Source organism: Antechinus flavipes, chromosome 1 (assembly GCF_016432865.1).
Source record: "Antechinus flavipes isolate AdamAnt ecotype Samford, QLD, Australia chromosome 1, AdamAnt_v2, whole genome shotgun sequence".
In the NCBI taxonomy this organism is placed as follows: Eukaryota; Metazoa; Chordata; class Mammalia; order Dasyuromorphia; family Dasyuridae; genus Antechinus; species Antechinus flavipes.
This window is the reverse complement of record NC_067398.1, coordinates 165,076,552-165,090,343: the sequence shown is the minus strand read 5'-3', so window position 1 is coordinate 165,090,343 and position 13,792 is coordinate 165,076,552. Positions and strand designations below refer to the sequence as shown.

The 13,792-nt window shown below is 32.0% G+C and overlaps 1 protein-coding gene across 1 annotated transcript in view; it reads left to right on the top strand.

Annotated features, from left to right (window-relative positions):
• The window catches only part of BDP1 (B double prime 1, subunit of RNA polymerase III transcription initiation factor IIIB), a 101,302-nt gene that overhangs the window by 32,026 nt on the left and 55,484 nt on the right, over positions 1–13,792 (top strand). The window contains exons 9-14 of the mRNA XM_051992555.1: positions 2,112–2,255; positions 3,398–3,676; positions 4,632–4,779; positions 6,220–6,378; positions 7,401–7,566; positions 12,464–12,549. Of these exons, the coding sequence (XP_051848515.1) occupies positions 2,112–2,255; positions 3,398–3,676; positions 4,632–4,779; positions 6,220–6,378; positions 7,401–7,566; positions 12,464–12,549 (982 nt within the window). The remainder of the gene's footprint in view (positions 1–2,111; positions 2,256–3,397; positions 3,677–4,631; positions 4,780–6,219; positions 6,379–7,400; positions 7,567–12,463; positions 12,550–13,792) is intronic.

Genomic DNA, 13,792 nt, shown 5'->3' with positions numbered 1-13,792 from the left:
GCCAAAACACTGAACACAATTTCAGGCTACTTTAGAACACATGTAGAATGTCATGTTCATGTCTGAGTGCCTTATTGTAGTGGTGGGAGATTTACAAAGCAGCATGTTTAATGGGGGGATAACTAAGAGTCAAGCCTTACCAATTGAAGGGACTGGAGCTGTTAAGCCTAGAAGAGAGCAAAGGTAACATTATAGTTATAGTTAAGTGTTTGAAAGGTTTTCTTGGAGGGATTGTCCTTCTTTTCCTTGGCCTCAGAAGACATAGGTAAGAGAAATGAATGAAAATTTTTGGGAGACAAAATTTTGTCTCAGTGTTCAGAACTTTCTCCTTGGGTATTGCTTGGTTGGTCTCCATTCTCTAAGAAGACCAAAATTTCATCACTGTGTTAGAGTCGAGTTATGGTGTGTCTGATGGTGGCTGATCAGACCAGTATGATCTTGGAATGCTGTGCCACAGAGGATTAACGATACTCCAAAGGGATTAAAGCAGTATTTATATGTGTATAATTGGAGACTAAAGATAAAGATTAAGATTAAAGATACCCCAAAGTAGAATAGGCTACTTCAGGAGATAATGAATTTTTTATTACTGGAAGTCTTCAAAGACTGAATTTTTCTATTAGGAATCTTATAGAGAGAAATTCTGTCCAGGTTGTGCTAGGTAATCTCAGGTCTATTCCATTTTGGATGTTTTATGAAATTTGCCGTTGTGGAAAAAATTTAATTAGGTATAGTAGAAAATGATACATAAGGAATTAAGAGAAATGTAAAATGATCAATATGAAGTAATGCAGAATAAAATATGAAGAACCAAAAAAAAAAATCATGTAATCATTACAGCAAAAAAAAAAAGTTAACCAGTGAATAATAGCACAGATATCGATCATATCTTTTTCTTCTTAGCAGAAAAGTTGAAAACAATTATGACAATACTATATGCATCGTCAACCAAGGTTCTTTATCAATTATTTTTGCTTAATTATTTATCATAAGGGAAATAATATTGAAATGATTGTAATATGAAGAGAAAAGTCATCAATGAAATATGTTTTTTAAATTAATTTCTTTCTGTACATCCAAATCTAAATTTTTTAATGTGCACTTTTTTGACTTTTATTTTGCATCTAGTCCAGTTTTCTTATTTTATAGTTAAGAAACTGAAGCCCAGCAAGGGTGACATAAAAATAGTAAGGAAGTGAAATTAGGACTCAAATTCAAACCATCTGATTCAATCTGATTTGCCACAAAATATGTTAGGAACTTTTGGAATAGACTCATAAGATTGTAGATTATGAGGATATTTTGGATTTAATCCTAAGACTTTCTTAGGATGTCTAGTATTGAGAACTTGATAAAGATATAATGTGGTGATTGACTTTATGAGGCACCAAGTTTTTTCTTAGTTAAAGTCACTTTTCTAAGACTAGACTATAACCGCATCATCTAAAGCAACTAAATCTATAAAGCATCAAAAGTGACCCAGAATTTGGTTCAGGATATTTTGTTGCCCTTTTCAGATCTACCTATAAATCCTTGGAATTCTAACTGATTCTTTTAATGCCACTGTTTTGGATTCATTCTTTCATGATTTTCTGTTACATTAATTTGTGTATTATTCCCAATGCTGCTAAAAGGGATATAATAGTAGTAATAATGATAATGGTGGTGGTAATAGAAGTAATAAACAATAAGTAACATTTATATGATAGCTACTATGTGCCAGGCACTGTGCTTTACAAAAAGTATCTCATTTGATCTTTATAACCACACTGGGAGAGAGTTGTTGTTATTAGCGTTTTACAGATGAGGAAATTGAGGCAGTCAGGTTAAGTGACTTGCTCATGGTCACACAGTAAATATCTGAGCCTAGATTTGAATTTAGGCCTTCCTGACTTCCAACACTAATCACTCTGCCACCTAGTTGATTTTGTCATTATCGGTTTGCATTTCCTATAGTATTAGAGGGTTGATAGTAGCAAGAAGACAGGTGGAACTGGGTAGGCGTTTTGGCATTCCCAGAGTTCATTAGATAATGTATTTATCTTAACTTTTAGAATATTTTGGAAGTCATGACTAGAATTTTTTTGTTTTTTACATTTTATTTTGGACAGAAGAGAAACGCCCCTTTGACTTCAATTTCTTTGCTCGTTTGCTTGAGAAGGTTCTTGCTGAAGAGGAGAAAAGAAAACAGAAAACTGTAAAAAATCAAAGCACAAAAGAGAAGAAGTCTTCTAGGCCTCGAAAAAAACAAAATGGTATTTATCGTAAATGAGAGTATGGAATAATATTGATTTGGCTGTGTCTAAAGTTTTATAACTGGTTGTGTAATTTGGGAACATAGGATCAGAGCATTCAACTAAAGGGTAATTGATTTTTCTTTGACTTTATAGTTATTTATGAGTAGTAGTCGTATTATGAGTATAGTTCCCTAAATATTTTTGGAACATTTTATTAACAAACTTGATATATATATATTCTAAAGTTGTATTTTAAAATCCTAGAGTATGATGGGTGTTATATAGGCTATATAGGCCTATATATGTTAACATCATATGACAATACTTTAGTACTGATTTTTGGTATAAAAACAATCTTTAATTATTCTCTATTTGATTCTAATTTATTTTTTAACAAAATTTTAATTCTTTTTATTTTAGGAGATTTGTTTTATGTCATTAATGCATTTGAGTTACTGCTGGCATCTGAAAGGCAATTTTGGTTTTTGTTAGAAAATTTTTTCTACATAAACTTCTTGGTCTACAAGCATAAATTAAATCTTCCTTTCATCTACTGCTGAAATAATGAAATCATAGGATCTTAGAGCTAGAAGGTTATTTTACACCTGAATAATTTGAACCTGGTGTGCTCAGGTATCTTCACCAAGGTCAAAATATCTGTTAGTGATGGAATTAAGGCCAGATCCAAAGTTTTCATAAGTGCTTCTTTCACTTTGTTGTCTCTTTGTGGAAATAGTATTGAGAATATCATACTTCATTTCATAGTATAATTCTTAGCTGTTTTTCTCTTGCCACCTATACCAGATGGAAAGAAATAACATCAATTCTGCAATAATAAATTCTAAAATCTATTAATTCTAATTTAGTAAAGTTGCTTTCAGAACATTCTTAGTTCATAGGATTACAGATCTATATCTGCAAGAAACGTCAATTCACTACAACTTGTTTTATATCAAGACTACTCTTAAAAACAGGTGCTGGTATCCAGAATGTTTAAATAATGTTTACTGTTCTGAGATGGAAAAGATTTGCTTCATTTTTATGTTCATTTCATTGTTTTGCCTTTGTTTTTTTTCTTTAAAGTTGGCAATTAGCCTGCCTTAAAAATATATATTACAGTTTGAAAGTGAAAATAAAATTCATAGATATTTCTGTTTTAGTAAATAGAGTTGCCAGTGGCGAAGTGGGTGATGATCCAGATGATTCTTTGAATGCTAGAATTTCAGACATGGAAGGAACTGAAATAGATGCTGAAATTGTTGAGAAAGAGAATGATCAGTCTTTGAATGTAGTTGGGCAGACTGTATTAGAGTCTGTTGTAAACAGAAAGAAACGGAAAAGGAAGAAAAAGGATGACACTGATGAGCAAGAAGCAGAAAATCTTTCAAAAGAGGCCATTGGTCCTTCAGATACTCCTAAAGGAGAAAAGCCAAATAAGAGTAAGTGACAATTTTTAGCAGAAATCTAGAGTAAAGTTTATGATTATGCAGTTTTTATTGTGCACCTAAATAATTTTGCTTTGGAATTATTCCTGTTAAATAATGACTATTGATTGTGGATTTATATTCATAGTACTGTGTCCACGATACTTATTGTTTTGACAAAGATGGATTGGCATTGGAAATGATTTTCATTGGAAGCGTAACAACACTTATTAGAACCTACATGTTTTTATCACTAGTTACTTTGAGATTGAGGTGGGGAAGTGAAAGTATTAGATATAGAGCAAACATTGTTTTTTCCATCATGAGTTAAAAATTTGTATTGCTTAAGACATATAAGTTAAAGATAAAAGAAGTAGTAACAGATCAGAAGAACCACAAGTAATTTGATCACTAATTTAACTATAGTTAGTCCATCAAGATACACCGTCAGAGTAAATCGGTACTACCTGGTAAAATAATACTAATAGCTTACAGTTATATTATTTGTTCTTTTTGATTTTCAAAGTGGTTTACATATACAGCCAATCGATATATAAATTGCTTCCTGATATCCTTTTAGGCAGGTAGCCAAGTATCATTCTTATTTTATTCATAAGGAAATTAGAATGCAGAAATGTTAAGTCATTTACTGATGGTCATACATCTAAAAATAGCAAAATTTTTACTCAAGTTATGTTATATAAGAAGATAACTAGTACTCTACTGTAATTCTCTGCATTTAGATTTTAAGAGAGTCCTAGTATGGTGGTTTATATGTAGTCAATGATGATAAAATTTTTTTTATTAAGTCATTAAATATTCAGTATTTTTCAGATTATATGCTTATAAACATTTTTATACTCCTGATAACACCATCAGAAGATACTTCTCTGTTTAAAAAAAAATTATTGGGAAAATTTTTCTCATGTTTTGAAAATAACATTCATTTTTTATCATTGTTTATTAATAGAGAAATGTCAACTTTTGGTAACTGTAATAAATGGGGATGAATGTAATAAAGACTTGGAAGTTTCCAATTTAGAAAACTTAGATGACATTGCTTGCATACCATTGAGTGAAAATGATGAGAAAGAAACTGAACACATCTCTTTAGCAAGGTAATTTTAATGTTTACAAAAAGTTCACTTTGTTTTTCTAGTTTTCCTACATTATGCTGGTTTTATGGGCATGGCTTGTTATTTAAATCATTTAAAGTAAGTGTACAATAAAATAAAATAAAATTTGATTTCTTCTGCACACAGCCACCTTATTTGAAAAGAGGGAGGATTTGATTGCATTTTGTTTTCAATGAGTGGGGAAAAGTTAGAACTTGAAATGTAGGTTTAGAACTGTGATTGTTAGCTCTACTCCTCCAAAAATGATTTCTAGTATTATCTAGAAGAGGAAGACATCTACCATCTAGTATTTTCTGTCACTTAATGCTCTTTTATATGTGTTTCAGCTAATGCCAATCAATGGCCAACTCCTTAAATTCCTATTTCTTATCCTTTTGGTTTGGGTCTTTTACATTAGAAATTAGATATACACTGATTTTTCTTTGTTTCTTTGGCTTCTGGAAACAGCCATATTACTTTATGGTCATATATTACACATAGTGTAATTTATCCTTGAATGTATAGCTTCAGATACTTTGTATATATAAATTTATACGATCAGCCTCATGTGATAATCATTTTATATTTTGCTACTTCTTAGCATCTCTCTTGAACAAAGCTTGTTTGATTTAACTTTGTAGTAGCTACTTAATCTGAAGATGTTGTTTTTTTTTTTTTTGGAATATACTTAGGGAAACTCAGTTTTTCTTTGCATATGGGTTTCAAGTGCACTTTCCATTCAAACAAATAATACAGGTCTTTAATAATTTTATTTTTTCTTATTTTAGTAGGTAAATCAATTTTCTTTTCAATTGTAAAACTTATGTAAATTTTTGATGGTGATAGACATTTTTTCCCCTCAATAGTATTTAATTTTTCCAAATACACATAAAGACAGTTTCCAACATTCGTTTTAATAAGATTTTGTGTTCCAGATTTTTTTCTCCCTCTCTCCCTTACCTTCCCCTTTCCCAAAGATGCATGATATAGGTTGAACATGTAAAATCCTTTTACACATATTTCTATATTTGTCATGTTGTATAAGAAAAATCAAACCCAGAGGGAAAAAAATCATAAGAAAGAAAAAGTAAGCAAACAAAAAAAGATGAAAATACTGTGGTTTCATCCACATTCAGTCTTCATAGACTCTGGATATGGATGGCATTTTTCAGGTGGTAGATACTATTATTCTGTATTTTTGAATGAATGTAAATATTAGAAAATAGGTGCACTCTAACAAATTGTATTAATTAGGAACAAGTTTGAATGTTATTCACTGAAAATACTGTACAAAGAAGCTATAGGAACAACATCAAATTGCATTTCTTAAGTAATTGTGTGATATTATCTTCTCAAGTGTGAACCTTGCTATAATGACCTCTGATTGTCTGTGCTTGTTAAAGTATAATACCACTTCTCTCTCACCATACTTTTTTTCTTCAGTAATCAAGATGATGCCACATCAGTAGCTGCAGTTGAATCCTCTGAATCAGAGGTTTTAGATTTGTCTCCTTCAAAAGCCAAAAGTAAAGAATTGCTTCAGATTGTTCAAATTGAGAGCAACACAGGAGGAAAAATTAGCGACACTAATATTAAACTCCTGTAAGTATTTTTTACAAAAGAAATGATAAGATGAAGAGAAATTATGTGTTGAATGTGCATGACACTTTCAAGGGTTACTTTCAGTATGTGTTTCTTTTGCAATTAAGTGAATATGTTAATGGCATATGGAATTCTGTCATTAAGTTTTTATCTTTAGATAATCTAGAAGAGGTAAATTATTCCTAGTAAGTTACTGATTATAACAGTGCCTTTATAAGATATTAAGTCCTAAGTGTTTTAGCTTTCAGTTTTACCTTTCCTGGATTTTGTAGAACCAAGGATATTATCCATGTGGTTATGTTTTCCATCAGTGCACATCCTGATCCTTTGAGATATTTTCATCTTTTTCTGTTTTTTCCCCCCCATCAATGGCCATTGTTGTTCTAGCCAACATATTAGAAACCTTCCTTTTTTTTTTTTTTTTTTTTTAATATTCCAGTTATGCTTTTTGTATTGTTTGGACAGTTTTCTAACTAGGTGAGCAGCCTAACACTGTTTTCCACTGACGTGAAACTATATATTTTATGCCATTTTTTGTTTCCAAGTTGTTAGTTACGTGGTACAATTTAGTTATGTCTATAATCCACCTTCCCATTTGTCATTTTAGGGATTTTTTTGTGTTGTGTATAATTATGTAATATCACTAGGGACATGATGAAGGGAAGGAGCAGAGTCTTTGTGGAAGTCTACAATTTGAGACCCTTGAAAATCCTTTGCATGTGGTGGTGGTGATGGTGGTGGGATAACACCTTGACTGAGATGGTATAAGTATCATTATCCATTTTGTACCAATTCGAGAACAGAGAACAGATGTTAAATGATTTGACTTGAGTCACACAGATATTAAGGGACAGGTTAGGGAATTCATTCTACAATTTTATACTTCTTTAAAATGAGACCATAGTTTAGTAGACTGTCTCTTTTATAATAACTTTATTTTTTGCATCATTTTCTGTAATTACATGTCTTTGGCCTCAGTTTGAATATAATTTAAATATTAGACTTTTTTTTTTTTTTTAAAGGGAAGTTGAAAAAACTGATACTAGCAAGCCCAAAGTGAGAGGGCGTCCCCTCAGGCCTAAACCCAACTTGTTAAGACCATCTGGAAAAAAAGCAGAAACTACTGAAAAGGAAATTGAAATAGAGAGCAAAAATTTATTTCCAGAACTTCCAGGAAATGTTGAAAAGGTAAGGAATAGGGAGAGAGTAAATTGAAAATAAATGACAATTTTTTTTCCCCAAATGGTTGATTAAACTGCCTGCAGTATGATTTTGAAATAATATTGTATATTTTAAAAACCACTATGTTATAATTTACGAATCCAAATGATAAAGTTTTCTAGATGAATCACGGTACTTATTCTAATAATGTTACCATTATTGAAGACATTTTTAAAACTCTTTCCTGATAGCAAATGTTTGTCATTTGAAGATAAGTATCATTTTAGGGAGTAACCAAAAATAAATTTAACTACAGCTGATAAACTTGGATAATATTGTTTTTGTGTAAAAATGAATTATGATGGGATTATCATAATTGAGTTGAGGTGTACCAATCTTAAAGGAAATATATTAGTTGTATAGCTTCTGAAGTTTTTCTGAAAACGTTTTTGAAAATACCATTCTAAGAATGTTTTTGAGAAATAGCATCATTATTATCACACAATCTGGAGGATCACAGGAACACTTAAAGTTCAATAGCCTTGGATATTTCCAGGAAATAGTACTCTTATTGTGAATATAATTATTAAAATCATCTTCCACCTACAGCTATCCATTAAGCTATCTAGCTTCCCCGATTCTGTGTTACTTACACACTGCTTACCTGAGATAAAGAACATTACTTTGTCAATGTTCATTTTCCTTTCTCATCCCTATCTTTCTCAGTTTTTCCCCTCTCATGCCCAGTTTGCTTTTCCATAGTGATCAAGCTTCCCTTCATTTCTGGGCTTTCTTTTATTTCTTTTATCTTTTGGTTCTCACCGAAATCTGTCTTGCCCCAAGATGTCTCTAAATCATTGGCCTTTATCTCTAGCAAACTTTCATTTATACTCAGCACCCTCCAACATAATGTGTGTGTGTGTGTGTGTGTGTGTGTGTGTGTGTGTGTGTGTGTGTGTGTGTGTAAGTATCTAAACAATCCTTGAAACACTCAAATTTTATGTTTAGCAACTGTTGCTTCTTTGAAATGGACATGATTGAATATTCTTTTGACCTGTATAATCATGGTGACTTTTCTATACTGACCATCTGGACCTTTTTCTGCTTTTCTCAAGGAGTTTAGCATTTGGAACACTGTCTTTTTTTGCTATTCGTTTTCTATCTTTATAGAGGGTGTTCTAAAAGCCTTAAGTGTAGTTTTAAGCTGTTAAAGCTTAATACTCTGTACTTAGGACTTAAACAGTAATATTGATTAAACAGTAATATTGAATTGCCACAAACTTCCTAACCTTCTGATTCCTCAATTTTTTCATCATCATGAAGAGGGGTGATCACAAATTGGATATCATCCTTGGTCAAAAACTCTTGACAGTCCTCTTTCTTAATATAACCTTTTATTCTATCTCCTCCTAAACCTTTTTTGTGTTGTCTTCATTGTAAACTTCAATCCATCTACCATGTGGTACTTTGTCATGCCTACTTTATTTATTTTTTTTATTTAATAACTTTTTATTGACAAAACCCATACCAGGGTAATTTTTTACAACATTATCCCTTGCACTCACTTCTGTTCTGATTTTTCCCCTCCCTCCCTCCACCCCTTCCCGCAGATGGCAAGCCAGTCCTATATATGTTAAATATGTCACAGTATATCCTAGATACAATATATGTGTGCAGAACCGAACAGTCCTCTTGTTGCACAGGAAGAGTTGGATTCAGAAGGTAGAAATAACCCGGGAAGAAAAACAAAAATGCAAATAGTTTACATTCATTTCCCAGTGTTCTTTCTTTGGGTGTAGCTGCTTCTGTCGTCATTGATCAATTGAAACTGAGTTAGCTCTCTTTGTCAAACAAATCCACTGCCATCAGAATACATCTTCATACACTATTGTTGTTGAAGTATATAATGATCTCCTAGTTCTGCTCATTTCACTTAGCATCAGTTCATGTAAGTCTCTCCCAGTCTCTCTGTCTTCATCCTGCTGGTCATTTCTTACAGAACAATAATATTCCATAACATTCATATACCATAATGTATTCAGCCATTCTCCAATTGATGGGCATCCACTCAGTTTCCAGTTTCTAGCCACTACAAACAGGGCTGCCACAAACATTTTGGCACATACAAGTCCCTTTCCCTTCTTTAGTATCTCTTTGGGATATAAGCCCAGTAGTAGCACTGGTAGATCAAAGGGTATGATAACATTTTGGGCATAATTCCAGATTGTTCTCCAGAATGGTTGGATTCATTCACAACTCCACCAACAATGTCATGCCTACTTTAACTTGCCTTTTTTCTTTTCCTGTCTTCAGTCCTATAGTTAAGCATTTCAATTGCACACTGTCTTCTAGTCTGATACCAAGTGATCTTTTACTCCTAACACTGCCCATCTCTTTCCCAGCCATGAATTATGCTTACTTTCTTCCTCTTCCTTTCATCTTAAAACCCTTTTTTTTTCATTCTTTACTCTTTTTTCCCCTCACTTTCTGATAACAACCCCTGCTGAAGTCTTTTGCATGTGCCCATGATTTTGTGATCTCTTCCCATATTCTCTACCAAGTTGCTACCACTATTATTCTTTCTCTTTTCTTCACCATCTCCCTTTCTACTGGTTCTTTTCCAATGACCTTCAATACATACAGTTCTCCTCTAACCTTAACAAAAAAACATCAACAAGGTATACCCATACTTTTCATTTTTTCCTTGAAAAAACTGTATGTATTCTCTTACCATCATTTCATTTCCCTTTTTCTTCTCAGTCTTTTTTTTTCTTTTTTGACAAGCATTCCAATTGGAGAGAAAAAAAGGAAAAGCAAAACCTATTTTATGGGCACCTTTTGTTTTTATTTGCATTTGGGGCATTTTTTCCTATGGTTATATATATATATATATATATATATATATAAAATAATAATAATAATAATTATTATTAAAATCATCTTCTACCTGCAGCTATCCATTAAGCTATCTTGCTTCCCTTACTCTGTGTTACTTATACACTGTTTACCTAAGAGGAAACTATATATATAGTTGAGGTTTCTTCTTCTGAAAGCAAAATTGCCTGTTCGTATCCTTTCACCATTTATTAATTGTAAACCTATTCTTCCTCAACGTTTTGTTGAAGTCTCCTGATATCTCATCCTTCAAATGAAATAACTCTCTTCACTGTTAATAATGATCTCTTTGTTGCCTATTTTGGTCGTTTTTTTCATAGTTTTTGACCTTGTTGACCTCTCTAAAGTATTTGATACTGTTCTTTTCTGATTATTATTATTATTTTTTGGTAAATTTCATTCTCTTCTTTTCTGATTCATTCATAATTCCGCCTAAATCTGTCCTGTACTTTCTGAGTACTTACTGAGGGAAAAAAAAGCAAGCAAATATAACAAAAAAGGGGAAAACACTATGTTGTGGTGCAGATTCAGTCCCCATAGTCCTTTTTCTGGATGCAGATGGCACTCTTCATCACAAGTCTATTGGAATTTGCTTGAATCACTTCATTATTGAAAAGAGCCATGTCTAGAGTTGATTATCATGTAATTTTGTTGCTGAATATAATGTTCTCTTGGTTCTACTCACTTCACTGAGCATCAGTTCATGTAAGTCTCTACAGGCCTTTCTGAAATCATCCTGTTGATTGTTTCTTATAGAATAATATATTCATAACTTACTCAGCTGTTCCCCATCTGATGGGCATCCACTCAGTTTTCAATTCCTTGCTACTACTGAAGGGCTGCTACAAATATTTTTGCACATCTGTCCTTTTTTACTGTTTTATGATCTCTTTGGAATACAAACCCATGAACTTCATTCTTTTACCTATTTGACATTTTAAATTGGATATCTTAGAGGCATCTCTGTCTCATTGTGTACAAGCAAAATTCGTAATTTTCTCCCTTCATTCACCTCTCTTGTCGATTTTCCTATTTTTATCAAAGCCACCATCATTCTTTCAGACTCTCAGCTTTACAATCTTGGGTTTATTTTCACCTTTTCATTTTACTTCACCCAAAATATCTAATCATTTGCCAAATTTTGCTACTTCTTCCTCAACTAAAATTTGCATGCCTAGTTTATTCTTTCTTACACAAGTAATTGATCTTCTCAAGTTTGCCGCTTCCTCAATTTATCATTCACATAGTTGCTAAAATGATTTTTTTAGGCACCATTCTGACCATTTGTTATTCCCCTTCTCATTAAATTTCAGGGTTCCCTTTTGTCTCTGTTTAGTTTTTAAAGTTCTTTACAATCTCATCCTGTCTTTCCAGCCTTATTCTGAATTATTCCTCTTCCCTACATTGTGCTGGCTACCCAGACGAGTACCCAGATGAGCTTTCTGTTCCTTAGGGCTCTTCTGTCTTTGTATTTTTGTGTTAGTCCTCCCATGTGCCTGGAATGCACTTCCTTCTCACTTTATCTTTTGAAGTGCCTTCATTTCAATATTCAGCTCAATTATCACTTTCTATATGTAATCTCATATGATCACTCTAGCTGTTAGTGCCCTACTTCTATGACTTATATTTGGTTATCTTGTATTCTGTTTATATTTATTCAACATATACTTATAGATGTATTAATGTTTTCCTTCTTTGAGTGTAAACTCTTTGAAAATAGTGATTGTTCGATTTTTTGAATTGGTATTGTTAGCCTACTAACATACTAAGTGATTAGTAAATGTTGCTTGAAAAAACTTCTGAAACTTAGAAGGAAAGTTACATTTGAATGTCTTAACTTCTGGTATATTTGTTTAAAATGTTATCATCCTATATTATAATGTCGTCAGGTTTTTTTTTTTTAATACATTTTTAGATATTGTATGGGATTTTCTTGTGTTTCTTAAGTTTAGCCCTTGAATTAAATTTTAAAAGTTTATTTTGGTAAGACTATTAAGTATAAATAGGTTAACATTTTACAATTTTCTAGAATCTCATAGGAAAAGATGAATGCAATTCTCCTGATATTACTGGAAAGGAGGCCACAGAGAGTCAAGGACCTGACGCTAACTTTGAGTAAGTATCAGGTAAAATAGTTTTTAAAATAGCATTTAGTAGTGGTGGCATTATGCATGGAAGATGATTTTTTCGTTTTATTTTGTTTTTTAACTATTTTTTTCTTTTCTCCTCTTAATTTAAAAGTAAAACGGAAAAAACGAAACCCATGTAACAATAAGCATAGTCAGGCAAGGCAAATCACTACGTTGCTGTCTAAAAATGCAATTCTAATTTCTGATTTTTTTTTTTTTTGTCTCCACTGGTTGTATTTAAGACATTCAAAGTGTAAATAAATCCAGCTCAATTGAACATTGAGTACCATACCAAAATGACAGTTATTCTTATAGGTTATAAAGCTCCTTTCTTACTGCTGTTGTCAAAGAATACTAAACAAATCCAAATTTAATAAATAAAGAGGTTAACAACGTGGGAATTGTACTGATTTATTTGATTTAAAATGTTTAAAAAATTTGATTTTCAGTTTCAAGTTCTCTTTAGCTTTCTGTTCCTTCCTCTATCTCTTAAGACAATAAATATGGTACTCAGTTTACATAGAAAGTTAGTACACTTAAAAAAAAAAAGGAGGAAAAAATGTTCTTCAATCTCTACTCATGGTTCATCAGATGTCTCTGGAGGTGGAGATTATTTTTCATCATAGGTCTTTTGGAATTGTTTTAGTTCATAGTATTGATCAGAGTAGCTAAAGTCTTTCACATTTGGTCATCATTACAATATTACTGTTACTGTGTAAAATTTCCTTACTTCCCAGGTTTTTTTGAAGCCATCCTGCTCATTATTCCTTATAATACAAGTAGTATTCCATAACAGTCATATATCATAACTTGTTCAGCCATTCCTCAATTGATAGGTATCTGCTCCATCTCCAGTTCTTTGTTACTACTAATAGAAGAGCTGTTATAACAAAAAAGAGCATAGAGGTCCTTTTTCTTTACTCTCTTTGGAGTATAGACTTAATAATAGTATTGCTAGGCGAGAGAGTGTATGCTTGATTTTATAATACTTTGGACATAGTTCCAAATTGTTCTTGAGAATTGATGAACCATTTCACAGCTTCACAACAATAACAGCATGAAAATTTTAGAAAGGAACGTTTATTTAAAAAAAGAGACAGTATCATTCTCTATATGATCAACAGAAGAATGTATTGTTTCTCAATCTTGAATTTGTTTCTTATATAATCTAGGGGACTTAGCAACTCACTTCATAATTTTGGGTTTCCTTATTTGTAAAATGAAGGGTT